The 24,220-nt window shown below is 32.9% G+C and overlaps 1 protein-coding gene across 1 annotated transcript in view; it reads left to right on the forward strand.

Annotated features, from left to right (window-relative positions):
* The first annotated feature begins 1,129 nt into the window (after positions 1-1,129).
* LOC132738745 (uncharacterized) overlaps positions 1,130-24,220 on the forward strand; it is a 70,359-nt gene continuing 47,268 nt past the window's right edge. Inside the window, exons 1-7 of the mRNA XM_060726334.1 lie at positions 1,130-1,290; positions 2,018-2,712; positions 3,004-3,031; positions 3,305-3,871; positions 4,041-4,112; positions 4,272-4,505; positions 21,103-21,363. Of these exons, the coding sequence (XP_060582317.1) occupies positions 2,101-2,712; positions 3,004-3,031; positions 3,305-3,871; positions 4,041-4,112; positions 4,272-4,505; positions 21,103-21,363 (1,774 nt within the window). The 5' untranslated portion in view covers positions 1,130-1,290; positions 2,018-2,100. The remainder of the gene's footprint in view (positions 1,291-2,017; positions 2,713-3,003; positions 3,032-3,304; positions 3,872-4,040; positions 4,113-4,271; positions 4,506-21,102; positions 21,364-24,220) is intronic.

The following is a 24,220-nucleotide window of genomic DNA, read 5'->3' on the forward strand; positions in this document are numbered from 1 at the left end:
ACATGCTTTGTGTTAGTTGTTTATACAATGACCTGGATGTCATTAGAATATCATGGACTATTGTCTATACAAAGTACCAAATATTACATGGAGGCTTCCAGGTTGAGGGTAAAATGAGGTTAAAAACTAAGTTAAATGAAAATTTTAACAATTAAGGACCCACGGTCGCTCCTTACTGGGATTCTTCGGGATTCTTAATTGTTAAAATTTCATTCAATTAACACTAACATATAAGTTATGAATTTTATTCATCAAAACACACTTCATCAAAATGTTACATACATTTGACGATTTTTAAAAAAAATCTTGATCTTCTATTTGTGTTCAGTTTGCATTATTTTCAAATGATTAAATACAAATTTAGGAGTTACCTCGGTATTTAAATGAACAAAGAGACCATCATAATTAGCCACTACATTCTGCGTAGTACTATATTTATTACTTAGTTATATGATATCTTATTACAACCCATGACTGTTCCTTATACAAATTTAAAATTAACCGATCAATTGAATGGCATTGTATAGTAAGGTTTAACGCAAAACACGAAATATGTTTTTGTTAAACTATGAAAAGAAATACCATTTAGATTCGACTGTTTTGAATATGATATACACAATCCGGACTTGCACAGTCAAACGATTATCTTTATGGTATTGAAGTTTAAATGCTTAAATTACTTTAAAAAAAATCTGGTAATGTTCAAAGTGATTCATCGGAAGCATTAATCACAACAAAATTACGCGAAATTTGCAGATTCGGTTTGAAACCGCACTATTGATTAAAAATGCAAAGTCTTCATGATAATTCTATAAATAATTTCGGAAATAACCCCCCAAAAATCTGTCTTTATTTAAAAGACTTCAGTGATTTAGTGATATTTTTTTTGACAGAAAGTATACATTTTGTTAGCCACCGTTTCTGAGAGTTACCAAATCAACTTAATATACATAAATGTATCATCATAATTTATCATAAATGGCAGAAAAATTTATGAAAACTTAACCACATTAAATCGGGGTACTTAGAGCGGTTTATTCACAGTGATACATTTAAATTGACAGGTAAATGAGATAACCCAACAGGAAATCAAAACACACATATTTTTAGTAACTAGCCGCCATTTAAACGTGACGATAATTTATAAAATGTGAATGTTTTGTAAATAACTTTAAAATTGGGAAATAAAAGAGACTTAAGTAGACAATAATGATTTGTGTAGGTTTTGTTTTACAATGGCTTCTTATTTAAAGATATTGAGGTTTTCATGGTGGTTTTACAGTTTTACAGGTAAGATATGATAAACTTTACGCATGAAATCACATGACATGATAGTGTTTTTATTCATATACTTTCAAAATATCTAATGTGTATATTCATAAAATTATTTCAATTTCCTGGTTAGGAATTCACTGTAAAAATTTAAAATCATCAAGTATAATTATGGTCATTTAATGTTATCGGGTTACTTGTTGTTGTTTTGTTTTGGCCATACTTTTCATTTTTTCGTCCTTGAATATTTTACCAATTTTACTTTAATTTAACATGCTCCGATAAGTTAAATTTTTGACATGCTCCGATAAGTTAAATTTCGGTCGATTTAAAATATGAAAAGATAATTAAAAATAGATACAAGATCTGGAAAATGCAATGCAATCTGTTATTTCGTTCCAGTGTGTTCCTGTATTATTTGAAAATTAAAAAAAAATGTTGTATAGTGTTAAATACTCACATCGCAATCGTGAGTTCGTCAAACTCCTTTTTATTGGTCCAGAGCATAACTGATTATATATCTCACGATTAAATGGTCGATTTTGTGTTAGTCAAATCTTTTTTTCCGTTTGAAAATTCAAAGACTACTCGAGGTAGTCTCAAAGTCACTGTTGTTCGTATCCTTGAAAAGAAATGTTCGAGATTTGTTCTTAATGTCTAATAAATATTGTAAGCAACAATGACAAATATCTAATTTGACATATTTCAGCAATAAGATAATTTTTCGTATTTAATTTTTTTTCAGAACTTTTGGTGATGGGGAATGTATATCAGACACTTATTTGTCTTACAATGCAATTTGATGATTTCTAATTCATCTTGTGTGAAATGTCTGAAGAGAGAACGTATTACATTAGAACTAGTGTTATGTACACAGACCTGACAAGAGAGTTGTTATGTAAAGTGTTCAAATATTTGATAAAAAGTGATGACATCACAGACTTTCTCTCATCTCCAGAGCAGCAAAATATATTAAGGGATCTATTTCAAAAAAATGTCATAAACAGGTATGACTATGATCTGGTTCATGGTCAAGGTTTAAATCTAGAGAGATTCGATATTTCACTTTTGCTAAGACTTATACTAAATTTGTGTAAAGATAATATATCAAAACCACAGCGCGGTTGGCAAAATAAACCACACCCGAAAGACGAAAGTCTTGGTGCTGATCTTCTTCGATTGATAGATGTCAGAAACAAGATAATAGGTCATCGAGCGGATGCTAAATTGTCGAAGGCAGAATTTGAAAAGACTTGGGCAAAAATCAGAGGTATTTTGTTGAGAGTGGTTGAACTTGTTGACTCGACGGCTAGTGAAAACTGTGAACGAAGAATAAATGAATACAGACGACTAAATGTAGATACAGAGAATGCTGCAGTTAAGAGGTTACTGGATGAGTTGCTTAAATACAAAAAAGAATTTGATTACCTTCAAGAAAAGGTCAATGCTTTTAAATTACGTTTTATTTCAGCAGTTACATATGTCTATCTCAAATATTCCAGTATTAAACATATAAATTCATTACAGTCGAATTTATTTTAATCCAAAATTAGCACTTATCAATTTTTATATATTTTTATGTAAGTCTAACATTGGGAGATAAACTTGTAGTCATATTTTCATACCCGTTACTATACTTCTGATAGGCCTGCTAGCAACTGTTACACAAGTTAAGCACAATATCTTCAATCCGATAATCGTAGTTATGTGCTTAAGTACCTTCTATTTCAGGTTGAAGAATTGAGTAGAACATCAAAGGGTTAGTAGTATTTATAATTGTATTGTTGTGTTCATCTTATTACTATTTTCTTGCTGTTGTATAAAATAATATTGACATGTACCATTTCTGTATTCATGTACTTAAAACTTTAAAGGTCTTTCATTTTTTCAATATCACAGGCTAATCCCCCCCCTCTCTCTCTCTCTCTCTCTCTCTCTCTCTCTCTCTCTCTCTCTCTCTCTCTCTCTCTCTCTCTCTCTCTCTCTCTCTCTCTTAATGAAATGATTAAGATTGATTGACATGTTATTGTAGAGTTTCAGGTTTTTTTCCAAAAAAACCCCGAGAGATTTGTACGTTTCATAAAACTTTTGTTCAACGGAGGGCGTATCGTGTTATGTGGAATACTGGAGAAGAAGTTGGGTGACCAAGACCTATCAAAATTTCTTGAAAAAAAGAAGGGAACGCTGACAAGAAATATTGGAGAGAAATTTTCCAGTTACCTATACCCACACGAGTCTTGTTCAGATTATAAAAACTGGGATATTTTTCTTCTGGCATCAGTTTTGCTGCTCACGTTTGATGATGACCTAAGTCAAAAGGAGATCATGTGTATCGGGCTAATAAAAAGTGCAAGGGTAAATTATGCTTCACTTGCCTTGCAGTCTCTAGATGCAGATGCCTTTCTGATCAGTTGGACTGACCTTATCATTTGCCTAAAACATCTTTCATTCAACATTGCTGAAGACGACAGACAACAAGTTGAACATCTTATTGAACTTTATAAGAAAAAAGGCGAAGCAGGATGTGACGTTGAGGAGTATTTTAAACAGCTAAGAGAATCTGGTGTTGAAGTGAAAACTTTAAACGATGTCTACAACGGTACATTTATTTATTTCTAAGAACGCATGTATTGCTAGGTAACTAAGTATTTAAAAATAACAGCGAACACATTTATCTGCAATGTTTCTTAAACATTTATTTTATTAATGTGTGATAAATTTACAACGTTTTGTGAAAGTATATAATTACAATCCTTCTTTTTCCATAGAAACAATAACGGAATTGAGCGATATGCTGAACCAGTTGAGCCAAAAAGCTATCAAGTTTCAACAAGAATATGGTAAGTATATAATCGATTAAGTGAAATAAGACATTAGATAAAAATTTAACAATGTCTGCAATTTTTATACATAATACGATTCCAATAATAGTGTTTTACAACACACATGTACATACATGTATATCATCGCAGTTCAGTTTTTCTTCTGTTTCCTTTCAGTTTTAAAATTTAAACTGCTGACAACATGTGAAAATGAAGAAATTAAGAAAAGAGCGGAGGACATACTCGAGATCAACACGCAAATACAAAAATCAGACCAACCGTCAGGTTCTCAAAGGAAAGAAATAGACAAAGTACTAGCTTTCATTGCCACACATCCTGATGTACAACTTGTTGAAGCCTCCATACAAAATTTAGATCAACCGTCGAGGATTTCAACGATGAAATATAAATGTAAGTACAAATATATAAAACCATATTACACACATCGATTTATAGTCTGTTAAAGGAACTCATCAGAGGCCCATGATGCTTAAACATAATATTTGAAAAGCTTACATAGACCAATTGGTGCACTTTAAACAGGAAGATATGCAAAAGATAAACAGAAAAGACTCAGGAATTAATTGAAAATCGTATTTTGTGCTATTCTTACCCCGATTTGAGTGAAAAGCGTTGGAAGTCTTTTTTCAGTTTTGGGTCATTTTTTCACAATCAGAATAATTATTCTGAAAAAACGGAGTGAGTGAATGATTTGCAATTTTGCACATAAAACATTAATGTAGACCTACATCTAGCCTGTGATTCGGGCGTTGATAGTTTTTGCTTATTTATAACATTTTCTTTGCTTATAAGTTATTCATAACAGATGCGCTATTCCGTATTCGTTCGTGGTTTTGACAGTGTCGATTTGCAAAACCGAAGTACATAAAAAATCGACAGACTGGAACCCAGGCTACTATAAGCGCAAAGTGTGCAAGAAGCCACCGCAACCTAATCTAAGTGGCCTTAGGCGTGTTGCGTTCGTTTTAAGTTGTGCTGAAATTTTGTTTAAAATTGCGAATTAAATGTTATTTTCTCCTACATTTATTTGTAGAATACGATACAAACAAAGATTGCCAATTAGGAATTTGCTGAAGTGTTTTGTAATGTTATTATTATTTAGCTTTGATTTATATTTAATTGCAAGACGATCACGTGCTTTTAAACGTCTTTTTAAATGGCTATAACTACATGTATTCGTAACTACATGTATATGTAACACATATGTGTCACAAAAGCTTCGCTCAAGCTTCGCTTTTACTTTTTGTGAGAAAGCTATCCAGCTACTTTACGGCCGTGAAACATCGGAGGTTCTACTCAGGTGCCCATTCGTAACTTTAATAACGCATTGCAGAGTACTTGACGTCTTCCTCCATCAGTTAAACAGAAAAGTCGCAGTATGACCTTTACTGTGTCGGTTTGACGTAGAACCCAATTAAAAAAATCAGACAAATGCTTCACTTTCTCGCTTTTCCTGCTAGTTAACATTGTGAGTAACATGCCATTAATTTAGATTATATATTGTTCTCGAAAAGAATTTACTTTGATTCGTAAGTCAAATGTAGGTGATCTTTATACAGACTTTGTCGTAAGATTATTCCATTAGTGTTGTCTACAACCTTTAATCATTATAAAAGCTTTTCCAATTGTATTATCGATGGAAATCCTAGAATAAGATTTCATCCGCAATTGCAAGCTTTAAGTTTTTAACAGAACAAAAAACCTCTTTATCTGTAATTTCGAAACTTATTAATAAGTGGTTACTGTTTAAATATAGCTCACCTTAATGGTAAGTGTTATTCTAAGACACACTGAAGTGGTAACATTTATAATACAGCATATTTTTGTGGTTATTGTTTTCATACAACATACTTTAGTTGTCACTGTTTTCATACAACACACTTAAGTGGTTATCGTTTTCATACAGCATACTTCAGTGGTTACTATTTTCATACAGCCCTATTTAGTTGTTACTGTTTTCCTACAGCAAACTTTAGTGGTTACTGTTTTTATACAGGACACTTTAGAGGTTACTGTTTTCATGCTACACACTTCAGTGATAACTCTTTTCTTACAGCACACTTGAGTGGTTATTGTTTCCATACAGCACACTTTATTGGCCAATGTTTTATACAACATACTTTTCTGGTTACTGTTTCAATACAACACACTTGAGTGGCTACTATTTTCATACAGCGTACCTTATGGTTACTGTTATATGAAAACAATAAGGACAAGTTGTTACTTTTTCATGCTTCACGCTTGAGTGATTACTCTTTTCGTACAGCACAATTGAGTGATTACTGTTTTCATACAACAGACTTTATTAGTTAAAGTTTTCATACAAAACACTTAAGTTGTTACTGTTTTCATACAACACACTTAAGTGGTTATTTTTTTCATATAGCACATTTTTTCATACAGCACACTTTAATTGTTACTTTTTTTAATACAACACGTTTGAGTGGTTACTGTTTTCATACTGCACACTTGTGTGGTTACTGTTTCCACACAGCACACTTTAGTGGTTACTGTTTTTAATACAACACACTTCGCTGGTTGCTGTTTTCATACTGCACACTGTAGTGGTTATTGTCTTCATGCAGCACACTTAAGTAGTTACTATTTTCATACATCACACTCGAGTGTTTACTGTTTTCATACAACACTTTAGTGGTTACTGTTTTCATACAACACACTTTAGTTGTAAACAGTACTGATTTCATACAGCGCACTTAAGTGGTTATTGTTTTCAAACAACACACTTGAGTGGTTATTGTTTTCATACAGCACATTTTAGTGGTTATTGATTTCGTACAGCACATTTCAGTGGTTACAGTTTTCTCACACCACGTTAATGGTTACTGTTTTCAAACTGCACACTGTAGTGGCTTTTGTCTTCATACAACACACTTTAGTGGTTACTCATTGTCAGGAGAAATGACTGCCTTGATGTTATTAAATCTAAGGAAAGATTCAGTAATAAATATTGGAACCAATTTCCAAGATATGGGGGCTGGCCAGCACCGCCTGACATAAAATTGAAATATTCTCAGTGGGAAAACTAGCATGTAATTGTTTAGTTAATACTATTTTTTAGGTATTTTTATCTTTTCTATCTCAAATCAATATAAACATTTAAACAACAAACTCTGATCATTATTTACACCCAAAACAAACACACATCATTAATCAGCCACTTATACGAAATATCTTTTCACGTATACGTCTTTTATACAGTAACACAAATATGAATATTTTTACAACTGTAAGATACAGTATAAACCACAAACATTCATCCAACAATATTAACTTCACACAATATAATCAGCATCAGAAAACAACTTAAACTAAAGCACCCAATATTTACATATATCCTCAAAACAAAGCCTCAACTAATATAATCTTGACCAGACAAACATTTAACCAATATCAACCAATTATATCTTCACAAACAGATATAACTCAACAACCAAAACAACTAATTACAACCAATAAACCCTGATCACCACAATTATATTCAACCACTTCAACAAACCAACAAAACTCCCTTCAAAACAACAAAATTCTCTTCACAATAAAAAAATAACCGCTACACACTATCAGCGTGTCTCTCCACACCTATTCAAGTTATTTAGATAAGCTAAATAAATTGGCCTTTCAACATTTTTTCAGGCACAATTTTTACTGAAATGTCTCATTAAGATAGCCCAGAATTTATACCTTTGTCTTTGCAAGACTATCATGTTTCTGTAAAATATGTGAAAAAAAGCGGGAAAATGATGCATTTAGCTAAAACACAATGGAGTAAATGAAATGCGTTCATTCTTTTTTAAAATTGAAAAAATGTGACAAAAATTTATTTGATGCAAATTCTTTATTCGATGAAAGTTATTCACTAAATGAACAAGATCATTTTTAAATCCATTTTGACTCTACTTGAAAAAGAGCTCTTTTTCATTTTTTTTACAATGTATTTATTTATTTTTTTTTTGCCCTTCTGTGTATCAGCGTATTGATTTGTTCCTTTGACCAAGACATTGTAATCATTTACTGAAATTCAAAGGGCATGTACACTGAATCAACAACAAAAAGTCAGAAAATAATAAAAATAACAGCACTATCAAACCTTCGGGCACATGTTTTGTGTCAAACTGGTGTTATCAGTGTCTTGGCAGCCAAAAACTTGTAGAAAAATAGAACGTGTTCTAACTTTCTTGCAAGGAATTATCTTCTTGGATGTCACATAATTTCTTTTTAAAACTCATTCAAGTAGGGTGTCTACACTATTCAATACAAGAGAATATGATACTTGCATTCAAGACTTGGATAGGTGTAGACGGGCCCTAACTGAAGTAAAATCTCTCTCAAAACGTGCATATTTGCTAGCTTAAACGATATGACCTTTACACATGTATACATACAGCGAACCCTGATATTTACACTCTATTTAAAACAATGTATCACTGTAAAGAAATATTAACTCGTTGTTTCATCTACAGCAATATTTATCACTGTAGGGAAATATTAACTCGTTGTAAGATACAGATCTACATATAAACTTCATGATTATTCTGACACCCATTTCATACAGTACACTTGCGGGGTTAAAGTTTTCATACAACACACTAAAGTGGTGACTGTTTTCATACAGCACACTTTAGTGATTATTATTTTCATACAGCATATTTTAGTGGTTATTGTTTTCATACAGCACACTTCAGTGGTTACTGTTTTCTCACACCACGTTAATGGTTACTGTTTTCAAACAGCACACTAAAGCTGTGACTGTTTTACTACAGCACACTTTTTTGGATACTTTTTTTATACGACACATTTTTGTGGTTAATACTTTCTATACAACACACATTAGTGATTATTTTTTGCTACACACTTGAGTGATAACTCTGCAGCACATTTTTCATTCAGCACACTTTAGTGGTTACTGTTATCATACAACACACCACATTGGTTACTGTTTTGATACTGCACACTGTAGAGGTTATGTTCTCCATGCAGCACACTTACGTGGTTACTGTTTTCATACAGCATACTTCAGTGGTTATAGTTTTCATGCAGCAATCTTAAATATTCACTGTGGTCTTAAAACACTTTTAAGTGGTTACTATTTTCATACATCATACTTTTATGGTTACCGTTTTCATACAACACACGTGAGTGGTTACTGTTTTTATACAACACTCTTTAGTGGTGACTGTTTTCCTGCAGCACACTTAAGTGGTTACTGTTTTCATAGGGGACACTTTAGTTGTCACTCTTTTCATACAACACACTTAAGTGGTTACTTTTTTCATACATTACACTTGAGGGGTTACTCTTTTAATACAGCACACTTTAGTGGTTACTGTTCTCATACAAGAAACTTGAGTGGAAAGTGTTTCCATACAGCATACTTTAGTAGTTACTGATTTCATACAACACACTTTAGTTGTAACTGTTTTCATACAACCCTCTTAATAGGTAAATGTTTTCAAACAACACACTAAATAGGTTACATTTTTCATACAGTACACTTGAGTTGTAATTGTTTTCATACAATACACTTTAGTGGTAACTGTTTTCATACAACACATTTAAATGCTTATTATTTCATACAACACACTTAAGAGTTAACTGTCTTCACACTGCACACTTTATTGGTTACTGTTTCCATACAGCATACTTAAGTGGTTACTGTTTTCATACAAAACACTTGAGTTGTTACTGTTTTCATACAACACACTTAAGTGGTTATTGTTTACATAAAGCACATTTTTTAAGTTAGTATTTTCTTACAGCACATTTTAGTTGTTCCTTTTTTAATACAGAACACTTTAGTGGTTATTGTTATCATACAACACACTTAAGTGTTTACTGTTTTCATCCAACACAATTAAATAGTACTTGTTTTCATACAACACACTTTCGTGGTTATTGTTTTCGTACAACACACTTAAGTGGTTACATTATTCATACAACAAACTTGAGTGGTAACTATTTTCATATAGAACACTTCAGTAGTTACTGTTTTCAGACAGCACACTTTAATGGCTACTGTTTTCTCACACTACAGTTTAGTAGTTATTGTTTTCATACAGCACACTTAAGTTGTTACAGTTGTTATACAGCACACTTGAGTGATTATGTTTTCATACAGCACACTAAATAATTATGTAACTGTATTCATACAGTATTCTTCAGGGTTTTTTCCATACTGTACACTTTAGTGGTAACTGTTTTCATACATCACACTTTAGAGTTAACTGTCATCATACTGCATACTTTAGTAGTTATTATTTTCATATAGCACACTTTATTGGTTATTGTTTTCATACAACAGACATTAGTATACTTTGGACCGCATTTAAGGAGACACAGGCAAAATGTCTTACTTTTTAATTTTCATTCATTTCTCCGTAAATGTCCTCAAAATGAATACATAAGACAGTCAAAAGGATCAAATTTTTCTCCATATAAAGAATAAAATGGTGATTTTCTAACTTGACCCGCGTGGATCAGGTGAGATCGATTAGAGTGAAGTCTGGAAACGTTAAAGAACATGTCAAATGAATGACATAGACTTGTTTCAATCATACAATATCCACACTATCTGTTATTGTAACTAAAAGGGTTTGTTTAAGTCACATGACTTGTTTACAAACTATTTGGTGATTGTGTTTGCGTTTAAATTTCGTTCAACTAATATAGGTATATATTTACGATCCAAACTATATCGAATTTATACCAACATACATGCTGGGACTTAAAGGAATGTCATTTTAGCGTGGTTTGACTTAATAAGATCATTTTAATATTTTTGTCATTATTTGCCAGAATATCCCTTTATAATTAAGATTTGTTTGTGATTGAAGTATTTACACATTTTAATCAGAAAAATCTTTTTCACTGTAACTTTTTTATTTCTTAAGGTATTTACTTCAAAATTGAATTATTTGCTTCTGATCATCAACCACATCATATGTGACAAGGTTCACAAATAGGGCAACAGAATTGTTAGAACTTACCCCTCCCGCTTGAAATTAGAGCTGTCATGAAACAATTCTTTTATGACTTCTTTATTCTTAATTATCTACTTCAAACTTCGCATAATTATATGTTTCGTATCATCACCCACAACATATATGTGGCAAGGTTCATAATTCAATCACCTATATTTCAGAATTATCTTCCTTTGTCTTAGAAATTTCAAGAAAAAAAGTTGTTTGCTTGTTATCATTTCTTTCTTTCTTTCTTTTTCTTTCTTTCTTTCTTTCTTTCTTTCTTTCTTTCTTTCTTTCTTTCTTTCTTTTTTGTCTTTCTCGGTTTAGAACTGTTCACGTTTTAGAGGAGAAGATGTGTAAGCGGCCGGATAGCTAAGTCGTAGAGCTGCAGTACGGTATTCCGATGGTCTCGGGTTCGAGTCCGGGTCAGGCTGCACATTTTCTTTGTTTGTGATTGAAGTTTTTACACTTTTTAATCAGTAAAATCTTTTTCACTGTAATTTATTTATTTCTTAAAGTATTTACTTCCAAATTGAATTATATGTTTCTGATTATCAACCACATCATATGTGACAAGGTTCACAACTAGGGCATAAAAATTATCTGAACTTACCCCTCCCGCTTGAAATTAGAGATGTCATAAAAAAAATTCGTAATAACTTCTTTATTTTTAATATATCTACTTTAAACTTCGCATATATGTTTCGTATCATCAACCACAACATATATGTGACAAGGTTAATAATTCAAATACCTATATTTACAGAATTATCTTCATATGTCTTAGAAATTTCAAGAAAAAAATGTTTGTTCGCTATAATTTCTTTCTTTCTTTCTTTTTTTCTTTCTTTCTTTCTTATTTTTCTTTCTCGGTTACTGTTCACTATTTAGCGGAGAAGATGTGTAAGCGGCCGGATAGCTCAGTCATAGAGCCGCGGTAGGGTATTCCGAGGGTCTCGGGTTCGAGTCCGGGTCAGGCTGCACATTTTTTTCACCCTGTGACATTTGGCGCCCAACGTGAGGCCGTGACTGAATACAGCTCAGAGTTTAATTCACATTGCTCTGTAACTCTGTGAAATTCGAGGACGAATTTTAATATAGCAGGGGAGTATGTCACGGTTCAGAACTGTTCACTATTTAGTGGAGAACATGTGTAAGCGGCCGGATAGCTCTGTCGGTAGAGCCACGGAACGGTATTCCGAGGGTCCCGGGTTCTACTTCAGGCTTCAAGTATTATCACTCAAATCGTGTGTGAGAAGATTCAATACGCTATGTTGACCATGTCCAAATCCCCCCCCCCCCGAACTTAGATTTTATTTCTAGAAGTTATTGTTTTTTTATTCAAACAATTTTTTAAAAGAATTAACTCTAAAATTTTAACTCACGCATCAATATAATATGACAAGGAATATAAATCTTGAGTCCATATTTTCAGAAGAATCACCCCTTAAACTTTGAATGAGTAGATTTATAAGTCTAGTGCCTGGGTTTCCATGATTATTTTTATAATGAACTTTAATTTATAATAAATTTATTTGATAATATATATTAATATATAAGACAACTTTGTATGTGTATTGTGTGTTCTATAGATTATATAGTGAACTTATAAAGAAATTCTCCCAAAACACAGTTAGTTAAATATTATCCAAATTTTGTAGGATTGTTTCTTGGGTGGTTGGCTGAAGGGCTTCGAAAGCTTTCTAAAGAATTTGATTCATGCAGTAATCCTGTTACCATAGCAACCAAAATAAACAATTAGTAAGAATTAAAAAAATCTTCTTCTAAAGACCCACACATCCTTAAGCTTAGATTTTTGCCTAATGTATTTTCCATTGGACCTCTACCAAGATTGTTCGAATAAGGGCCCTGGGGTCAAAATTGGCTTTCAAAATCTACTTGTCTGAAGGAAGAAGGCTTAATGCTTTAATATTTGTTATATATTATCATTTATAGGTCGTCTACAAAGGTACAATGCATAGAGCTTTGATATATAATGTCATCTATAGGTCCACTTCAAATTGTGTTCAAATTTACCCCTAGTGTCAAAATTGGCTTGCCCCGGAGGTAACAGGTTTTCCTTATACGTATATAATAAAAACTAAAAAACCTTTCTGAACTGACAAGGTTAGATGTAAGATAATTGGCATGAGATATAGTGTAGTGGTCCTATACCAAAACTAAAGCCCTGGGGTAAAAATATTCCCCGCCCGAGATGTCATTGATTTTTCATTTTGTGCATATGGTAAAAACATAATTATAGCCTTATTTGATTATTCATGTAAGAAAAACCTATACCCACGGGGCAAGGCCAATTATGACGCAAGGGGCAAAATTAAGAAACTTTAACGGGACCAAAGATGATAGTACATGTATATACCACATACTTTTTACTTTCTGACAAGATGAATTTTAAAATTTTTTACTATTTGTACATAATGAAATCAATTACCCCCGTGGCGGAGCCAATTTTGAATGTTTAGATTTACAAAGGTGAGAGGTTTGATATCTAGTACGAAACATTGTTAAGTGGAGCTACACTAAGATTGTTCAAATTATAGCACTGGGGTCAAAATTGGCACGCCCCTGGGGTTATTGATTTTTAGTATGTACATATAGTAAAACATTGTCTAAAGGTACAATGCATGGAGCTTTAATATATACTATCATCTATAGGTCCACTATAAAGTTTGCCCCTTATGTCAAATTGACCCAACTCCGCGGTCATATGTTTTCCTTATATGTATATAGTAAAAACCTAATAAACCTCTTCTCTGAATTGACAAACGGTAGAGGTTAGAGACTTGGCATGAAACATTGTGTAGTAGAACTCTACCAAGATTGTTCAAATTATACCCCTAAGGCCTGAAATTGATTTCGTCCCGAGGGTCATTGATAACCATTATGTACATATAATAAATCATTAAAACATCTTCAGCTGGCCCGAAGAACGAAGCTTAACCCATTTTTTTGGTACACAATATCGTCCATAGGTCCTCTATAAATGTTTTTCAAATTATTTCATAGTGTCAAAATTGGCATTGCCCAGGGGGGGGGGGGTCATAGGTGTTCCTTATATGTATAAAATAAAAGCTTAAAAATCTTCTTTTCTGAATTGAAAAAGGCTAGAGGTAAGATATGTGACATGAAACATTGTGTAGTGCAATATACCAAGATTATAGCCCTGGGGTAAAGATTGGCCCACCCTGGATGGTCATTGATTTTCATTAAGTTAAGATTTTAGTGCCATTTTGAGCTATGTTTTACATTTAATTTTGGTATACTACGTTGTAATGAAACTTGTATGTAAAAGTAAGATAATGGTGCAAATAGAGCAAGATATTGTATTATCCATTTCATTGGGTTCGGTAATGATCCTAAATTTTGCTTGCCAGTTGGTGTCTTAACAACTAATGAAAGGAATGTGTTAAGGTTTCAAACACATATTTGAGAGCAAATATGAGGTGTCTGTCTAAGGTTTATAGCTCTAAACCGTATTTTGACAGGATTATAGCCTTTTAGGAACTTAGACATTTCTTGGCTAAAATTGTGCATGTAAATTTAAATCAATCTTTCAAACTTCTAAGATATTATCTTGAAACTTAATACATATCTTCGGGATCATAACTTGAGATCGCTATCATTAGTATCAATTATGTGAAATATAGCCATTTTGATTTGTTGGTTAAATTTTACACTTAACATCAATCTTCAAAAGTATGTAAATGTATTGACATCAACATTTTATTTGTCTTTGGGATCAAAACTGAAAGTCACTTATGAAGGCTTATAATTTTGATACGGATTTTACTGAATTATGGCTCTTTATGGCTCTTTTGTCGATTTTTGCATATGACATTATTTTTCTAAACTAATAATGCTCTTTATTTTCTTTTCTTAATCCGTGTCTGCGGGATAATGATTCAATTTCACAGGTCACTTGCATGCAGTATTTTTTGTTGTTGATCTGTACGTTAGTTATTTCACGGCGTCTCAACGCCGTGATATTGTGATGGGTAGTTTTCGGTAGCATGGGCATAAGTCATGTGACAAAATGCCTTTCGATTTCTACAGCCGACATTTTATTGATTTTTTACGCAATCATTGTACAGCCCATTTCCGTGAAAAGTTACATAGAAACAGTTTTTTTTTCAAAACCATATAGAATCTAATCAGTATTTTATCAACACATGAAATATCAGTGTTTTATATTAACACATTTTCGCACATCCTTATGACACACTTCAGAAATTCGCCAGTTAGCATTGTCACCGTACGGAACGTGTTACAGTATCGCGTTTTCCGGTTACAGTATAAAATTTTTAAGATGAGAAAAGAAGTAGGGTCGTAAAGTTGTTTTTGTGCTTTGCTTGTAAGGAACAGAATCCGGTATCTAGCCAAATATTTCTTCAGACCCTGCACCCCAGATTTATCGCTAAATTGTCTCATAAATGTGCAGATTTGACAGTTTAAAAATTTGAATCGGGAGACCTACGCATTTTTCTCCCATTCCGACATTATTTAAGCATGCCTAGATAAAGTACATTGTGTAAATCTACAAAACATTAGTCCTTTGTGTTTAGAAACGTTTATATAAAAGTAAATGACCAGTTGAAGAAAAAAAAAACCAGTGTTACAGTATAGCGCGAGGTTAATTTTGAAGGGTTACAGCATAGACCTAGCGACTTTGATCCAATTTTGTTACAGTTTATACCCAGATTTCGGTTACAGTTTAGGATACTTGCCAAATTTCAAACAAAGTTCGTGCATCGCTTATTGTTATGAAATTACTCATACCTTTCTATTTAATACATTCTTGAAAGGTTGTATTACTTTTTTTCTTCAGCAGAAAAGTTATACTAGTAGTTTGCTATTGTTTTACTTTAAGTTTCAGATTGAGACTTTTTGATGAATAAGTAATGTCCTAAGTAAGGACTGTTTTCACGACAACAACAGTAACTTTTATCGAATTGTATCGAGAGATGAAAGATTATTGCTTGATTTCATTACACATTATAATAATGCCTATTAGGCTACTAGTAATAAAATAGAGAAAAAAGAATCTTTAACAGAAGTCCAACACGGAAAACATGAAAATGTTGCAGGCTCAGTTTGATTAAACCTGTTCATAGACGATAGTGGTAACTGCAAGCTACTGTCCACGCCTCCTAGCATCGGCTTCGGCAGAATTCACATTAAAACATGAACTGGTACACTTTAGATTTTTAACATCTGTGGATGTGTTCATATGGCGGTTATCATGGAACTTTCAATGTGACACGTTATTTCCATTCTATGACAAGCGGCATATTATCCCCAGGTTAAAATTTGCGTGTGCCCTAAACGAGAATACAATGAGTGAAACTAAATAAAATGAAATTTTGACAGGGGATCGGAGGTTATGAAGCCTGCATACCATAGTTAAGCTGTCAAAAGACAGAATTAACAAGCAGGCAATGCCCTAAGAATGATTAAACAGTATTTAAGTGAGCAATATAACAATCTTAAATTTTATTTTAATTTGGAATTTCCATCTACCATAATGTATTTTGTAAATATTTAAAAGGGTTTGTTACTTTTTGGCTTTCTTGGATTTTAAGTTTCAACGACACTGAGATCATGTGAAAACATTCCTACTTAAGTGTAAAGAAAAACCCCAGATACCTTTTGTGAAACATTTCAAACACGAGCGGGCACCTAACTAGAACCACCGACCTTCCGTAAATTAGCTTGATAGATTCCTCACATACAAATAATCCAAAGTCATGATTTGATTTCAACTTCAGCAGTAAATGAAAGATAATTTGAAGTCGACGGCCTTATCCCGACTCTGCCACTTTTATGAACGCCCATCAGGTTCACTAGAGAAGATAATGTAATAGTCTGACCTTAATTTATACTCTTTCAATATTATTTTCTTTTTCAGAAACATGAAAACTGCTATACAGGATGTCTGAAATAAAAAAAAACGACTTTTAATTCAATTATGACAAATAATCGTAACTTCAACAAAGACGCATTCGAAATGACCCAATGATCATGATTTGATTTGAATGCTTTTGGTTCGAGATGAGAAGGGTCTTTAAACATTGCCTTTTTTCAAAATCTATGTTTTGGGCTTTCGTATCCCCGATTGCAACCGAAACCATTTGGACAACTTAATTGGTAGACAGTCAGGTAAATTTCATCACATTTAATCAAGAAGTTACTAAGCGGATGGGATTGCACACACGTATTAAGGCATGACAATAAGTATTTATATGTGTACGTCAGACGGACGAATATAGCCATCGGGCCAATAATCTCACAGAGATTTAAAAGTCTATTTAACATTCATACATTTTACCTAGTATGTACAGAAAATATCGCAGTCTAAACTGTAACCGAAACCTGGGTATAAACTGTAACACAATCGGATCAAAGTCGCTAGGTCTTTGCTGTAACCCTGCGAAAATCACCTCGCTCTGTACTGTAACATTGTTTATTTTTTCAAACGCATTTAACGAACAAGAAAATAGGTTCAACTGGTCATTTACTTTTATAAACGTTTCTTAACATAAGGGACTAACGTCTTGCAGATTTACTTTTTCTAGGCATGCATACATAATGTCGAAAATGAAGAAAAATGCGATGGTCTATCGATTCAAATTTTCAAACTTGTCATATCTGCATATTTATGAGACTATATAGCGATAAATCTGCGGTGCAGAGTCTGAAGAAATATATGACTAGATACCGGATTCTGTTCCTTACAAGCATTTAAGCACAAAAACATCTTTTAGGAACTAAACTACTTGTAGTATGGACCGGGATAAAAATCACCTACCTGTCCTCCCAACAAATAAGCCTCAATCTTTAAAATTCTATACTACTGTAACACGTTCCCTACAGTGATTGTATACGCACCGGTCTCTCAAATATCGACAATGGACAGTTAAAGGATTATGTATGGTGGCTGATTTACGCCATGTCGTATTTTCGCTTCTTCGCCTCAAAATACGAAAATGCGAAAACAGGAAAGGACGAGAAAGTTGGACTTATGTGTTCTCATGTCGGAGTAAATCTTTTCACGTGTAAAATGTCTTTTGAACATTACATTTCTAAGTTTCTATATTTGCAATTAAAAGCTTTAATTGTCTTTTTTGAATAATTTCATTTTTCTTGCGCAATAACACATTTTTTTCTCTAAACTGACACTTGGTTTTCTATATTCGTTTCACAATAAACATTCACCATACCAGGTTGTTCAATAACTTAAGTTGGTCCGTAAATCAAGCCTTTACCACAACATCAAACTTCATTCAGAATTCATGTCTCATTATTGTGAGCAAAATTCTGAGTTTCCTTTAGATATGTTAGATATGAGCAAATGCGAGGGGGATATAGAATTAGTCTCCGTCCGTCTATATGTCCTTCCTGCCGTCAGTCCATCCACATTTTTGTCTGGATCATATCTGAAAAAGTATCAACTTGAAACTTCATAGGTGGAGATATCAACTTGAAACTTCATAGGTGGATAAATCAAATTTAGGAGAAATGCAGTGCACAAGAATGATAACTCTACCCTGCATAATTTTTCAGTTATTGCCCTTTGTGATTTTTCAAACTTAATTTTTGTCCAGATCATAACTGAAAAAAGCCTTTGAGATATCAACATAAAACTTCATAGGTGGTTAGATCTCTATCTTAGTGATAACTCTACCTTTCCTAATTTTTGAGTTATTGCCTTTTATTACTTTTTTAATACTTAATTTTCACCTGAGTGGAGTATAAATAAAGTCAAAAAATTGAGATGTCAATATGAAACTTCATAGGAGGATAGACTTTGTGAGGAGGACTGTTGTGCGAAAGAATGATAACTCTACCCTTTTTAATTTCTAAGTTACTGCCATTTGTTATTTTTCATACTTTGTGTCCGGAGCATATCTGAAAAAGTGTAAGAGGTAACAACTTGAAACTTCATAGGCGGATAGATCTCATTGAGGAGGAGTGCGCAGCACATAATAATAATAACAAACCGTGCATTATTTTTCAGTAATTGCCTTTTGTTATTTTTCATACTTAAATTTTGTCCAGAGTATAACTACAAAAGTCTTTGAGATATCAACATGAACCTTCATAGGTAGATAGATCTTACTCAGGAAGTTGCAGTGCGCAAGAGTGATAACTCCACACTTCATAATTTTTGAGTTATTGCCCTTTGTTAATTTTCATAATTATTTTTTCACCTGAGTGGAGCATAAGTCAAAAAGTCTTTGAGATGTCAACATGAAACTTTATAGGTGAATAGATCTGATTAAGAAAGGATGATGTGCACAAGAATGAGAACTCTATCCGTTATAATTTTTGAGTTATTGCCTTTTGCTATGTTTTATACGTTTTGTCTGGAGCTTATCTAAAAAAGCGTTCGAGGTTACAACTTGAAACTTCAGATGGATAGATCTCATTTAGGTGAAAAGCAGCATATAAGAATGATAACCAATCGTGCCTTTTTTTCAGTTATTGTCCTATTTTATTTTTCATACTTAATTTTTGTCCAGGTCATAACTAATAAAGCCTTTGAGATATCAACATTAAACTTCTTGGATAAATCTCACTCAAGAGGTGTGCAGTAAAAAAGAATGATAAATAACTGCTTTACTACATATACATTGCTCTTGTAACAAGTTACATTATAATACTTAAAAACCTTCTCAACAAGTTAACATGTCAATTCAGCGCAATGCTATTTGGAGATACCTTATCATTACACTTAACTGTTGTGTTTTTTGTTTTTTGTCGGAGTTGTTTTTTCTCTTTCATTTTAGTTTTCCGCCGTGACAATCACATTGCTGCATTTGCCAGCAATTTTTTACTTGTATCAATCATGTACCCGGGGTCAAAAATGTCCTTATCCTTTCACCTTAGGATTACTTAGTTTACATAGTCTTAATACAGTAATATTGTCATATAAATATATTCCTCCAAAAAATCAAAAGAAAGAGCACATGTTTTTGCCCTCTGTTTAATTTCTCAACTGATATTAAATATATATTCACATTAAACTATCCTAATAAGAATGCATTTATTAAGGGAATGTAACCTTAAAAATCTATTTTCTCCCATAATTAGCTCATTTAGCATGAAGTGCTTAAAAGTGCGCTTAAGTTTTCACCCTGCGTCTGTCTTGTTTTAAAAATGGCGTCAAACAGTTTCTTAAAACAAGATCACCTAAACAACTTTGCCAAAATTGATAATACTAAATAGGAATGTTCCTGGTATGAAGCTCTTACATAATTGTTCAAAACATGCTACTCCAATCAGAACCCTGCTTGCCATGGGAACCATAAATGGCAACCAAAAGAATCAAAATAACTTTTTAAGCCTTTTCATACAAAAACCAAGGGTTAGAGTTTAGGTATTTAGCATGAAACTTCACGCAGTAAGCGTGTACCACGTTTGATTAAATTATAGCTCCTTGGGTAAAAATTGTTCCCACCCAAGGGCGTTATCAGTTTCGCATGTTTGTAGTGATAAATATCTCCTCTGAACCACAATGTCTAGATCTAATATATTTGGCATAGAACATAAGCTTATGGACATCTTCTAAGTTTTTGCAAACCATATCCGTGGGGTTATAATTGCTCCCGGTAATGTCATTGAATTTAGTTAATATAAATATAGAAAATAATGAAAATACTTTTCTCTGAAATTAAGATATATGGCGTGAATGTTGGCTTATTACGTTTGAAATAATACCTCTGTGGTCTGACCGGAGAATATGGGACATGTACTAAGACATTTGACATAAAATTTGTTTAGTCATCTTCCACCAAGTTTGTTTAAATTACAGCGTTGGGATCTGATAGGTTACCCCCCGGGGTGGTTGTAATCATGGGTTTTTCGAACCAAGGGCCATGCTTCAGTTAAAATCTATAAAAGATTGAATGGCTTTGAAAAGTGATCTGCAAATTAAACTATGATCCCCACAGACATTATGCTACTTACTTTATCTCATTTCTCTACAGATGAGCTGCCCGAAGAGATTCGGCAAATGGATGATAGATCTATACAAATCTTTACAAAAGCGTTACAGGAAGGAAAGGTCCCAGTTCGAAACATTCGAGTTATGGTAGTGGGTCATTATGAAGTTGGGAAATCAACACTTACAAAACGCCTTTTGGGCATGCCAGTTGATATAACAATAAGAAAGCCAACAGAAGGTATAGATGTACACACAGACAGATGTAGACGCTTGGAGGATGGAACATGGATGTTGCCCAAATCAGGTAAATTTTGAAAGGACAGATATTCATATGATATTTGATCTTGATTAAAACTCTTTTGCAAAACATTTGCATTACCTATAATTTTACCACAGTTTTTACTAGGAAAAGTAATCTCCGATGGAAAAGTAGGTCTCAGGAGAAAGAAAAAACTCTTGAAAACATTCGTTGTCTAAATATCCTTGAACTTAGTTAGAGAGGTTATTAAGATAAATTATAGCTCAAGTTGGAACATGGGTTACATGGCGTCAAAACCTAGGTAACACAGCAACACTATGGAAACGCCTTGTTAATACACTTAAGGTAATTGTTTTGGTTCAAATATCACAGAAATTAGTCAGAAATCTTGTTTTGAGGATTTTAAGGTCAAGTCTGCATATGTGTTATCTGGGGTAAAAAATAAATCAAACAGCTCAAATTTGAAAGAAAAACAACTAATTAACACTATAAAGACTACCATTTGGGTTTCAATATTCCGGAAATTTGTCGCAAAATGTGTATATGATTTCTAGCTCAAGATCGCTTCACTATTAGTCACCTTGGTAAACACTTGGTAACACAGCACAAATGTTGAAAAAGCTTAAACTGTTCAGGTTTAATTTTCAGCCAAATTGGGTCTGTAATTTGATGATTTCAAGGTAAGTTAGAATATTGGTCATCTAGGATCCTAAAATAGGTCACGCAGTCCAAATATTTAAAACAACGTTAACACTTTAAAGGCTAATGTTTGAATCTAAAATTCCTTTTAAATTTGTCAGAAATGTTGTTCAGATGATTACAAGCTAAAATTCGAATATTGGCCACAAAGCCTTGTTAACACTCTACAGGAACCATTTTAAGCCGAAATATCCTGTACATTTGTCTGAAAGATTGTTTACACGATTTCTGGGTATGGAACAACTAGGGTCAAAAACAAGGTCTCACAGCTGAAATGAGGAAGCACCCTGTTAACACTCTAGAAGTAACATTTTAAAGAGAGACACAGGCAAAATTTTCATTTCTTAGTTTTGAATTTTTCATTCATTATTCTGTAAATGCCCTCAAAATGAATATATTAGACAGCCAAAAGAACAAAACTTTTCTTCATATAAAGAATGAAATGGTGGTTTCCTAACTTGACCCGCGTGGGTCAGGTTAGAGCGCTAGCTTTTCACAATAGTTGTCAAAGTGAACTCTGGAAATGTTAAAGAACATGTAAAATGAATGACTTAAGCTTGTTCTAATCATACAATGAATGTTATTGTAACTTTTAGGGTTTGTTCAAGTCGCCTGACTTGTTTTAAAACTATTTTGTGATTCTATTGGCGTCTAAATTGTGTGCAACATATATAAATATATTTACGCTTAAAACCAAAAATATATAGAATTTAAACAGAAATCCATGCTGAAACTTCAAGAAAAGTTATTTTAGCGTGATTTGAGTACATAAGATCATTTAAATATTTTTGTCATTATTTTGCCTAAATATCCCTTTGAGTATATCTTGGAAATTGGTCAAAAATTTTGTTTTTGTGAATTCTAGCTCAAGTTCGGATATGGTTTATCTGGGGTCATAAACTACGTCACAGAGCCCAAATATAGAAATGCTGTTTTTATGATTTCTAGTGAAACTGAAAATATGGGTCACCGTAGGTGTTAAAGTAGGTCACTCAACGCCCAAGAATGGAAACTATTTGTTAGCACTCTCAAATAATTATTTTCACCTGTTTCGCCTTTTGCGTCTATAAGTCTTTGACTGACAATGACTTTAAACAGATGACTGCTTTGTGGATTAAATATTTGCAAATATTTTTTTCTGAACTTGTTTTTAAATATAAAGGCAATATTTTGAATGACATAAGTAGAAATTTATCTTCACATTTATACGCCGAAATCACTTGTGTACACAGTCCAATCATTCTGGTGACAAACATGACTCTTTGCTGGGTTCATTACCTCACAATAATTACACTTAAATCCCTCCTTTTTGGTATACACCTAGTGATAATATAGCCGAAATAAAAATTACCTACTTCTCTGACTGCTAATTGTTCGCCATGTTCAACATCATGCCTCCAACATAGGAAGAGGTTATTCTATCAAACATTCTGAGAGAATCATATTAACCTTTTAATGACTTATAATTTACGTTAAATCTTGCGAACCACCTCAAGAAGTCTCCAATTACATTGGCAGTTTGAATTGAAATTTTGCACAAATGCTCATTATCATGCCCCTGCTCAGAACACATGAGGTGGTTAATTTATCAAGCATGCCCCCAATATGTCATCTGCCGGAATGTACCACACATTTAATGGCTCACTAGTCAATACTTGTATCTTTTGAGCTTAATAAAATTCTGTGATTATTATTCAAGACACTCCTAACTTTGTCATGTACATTTTTCGTATTCTTGTGAATAGATTATTTTTTTTGTAACTTCTTACATTACCCAATATCAAGCACTGAAAATAGTTGAGGACCCTGCTACAAACAGCTTTTGTTGAATTTGACTCTCAAGTATGACAGTTGACCTATAAATTTAAGCTACGATGTTCCTGCATATGTAGGACATACAGCACATTTAACCTAACATTTATGTAATTGTTCTAAAGAGATCTACACCAGGTTGCAAAGTTAAAGCATGGATACGCAAACTTATTTGAACGCTATATATGATTGGCATTTCAACTACAATTCTTGATCTTAAGTGCGATACATTTTCACATTTAAATAAACATTTGTGCTTAGCTTTTAGGGAACCATTTTAATTCATTTTAATACAGGTAGGGAGAGATAAAACAATATTTGTACTAAGACACGCACAAACAATAATCAGTATATCGGAAGCCAAAAGTAATTTCCAAATTGTTGACTTATA

The sequence above is a fragment of the Ruditapes philippinarum genome, unplaced genomic scaffold, assembly GCF_026571515.1.
Source record: "Ruditapes philippinarum isolate M1 unplaced genomic scaffold, ASM2657151v2 ctg6902_1_1_1_1, whole genome shotgun sequence".
In the NCBI taxonomy this organism is placed as follows: Eukaryota; Metazoa; Mollusca; class Bivalvia; order Venerida; family Veneridae; genus Ruditapes; species Ruditapes philippinarum.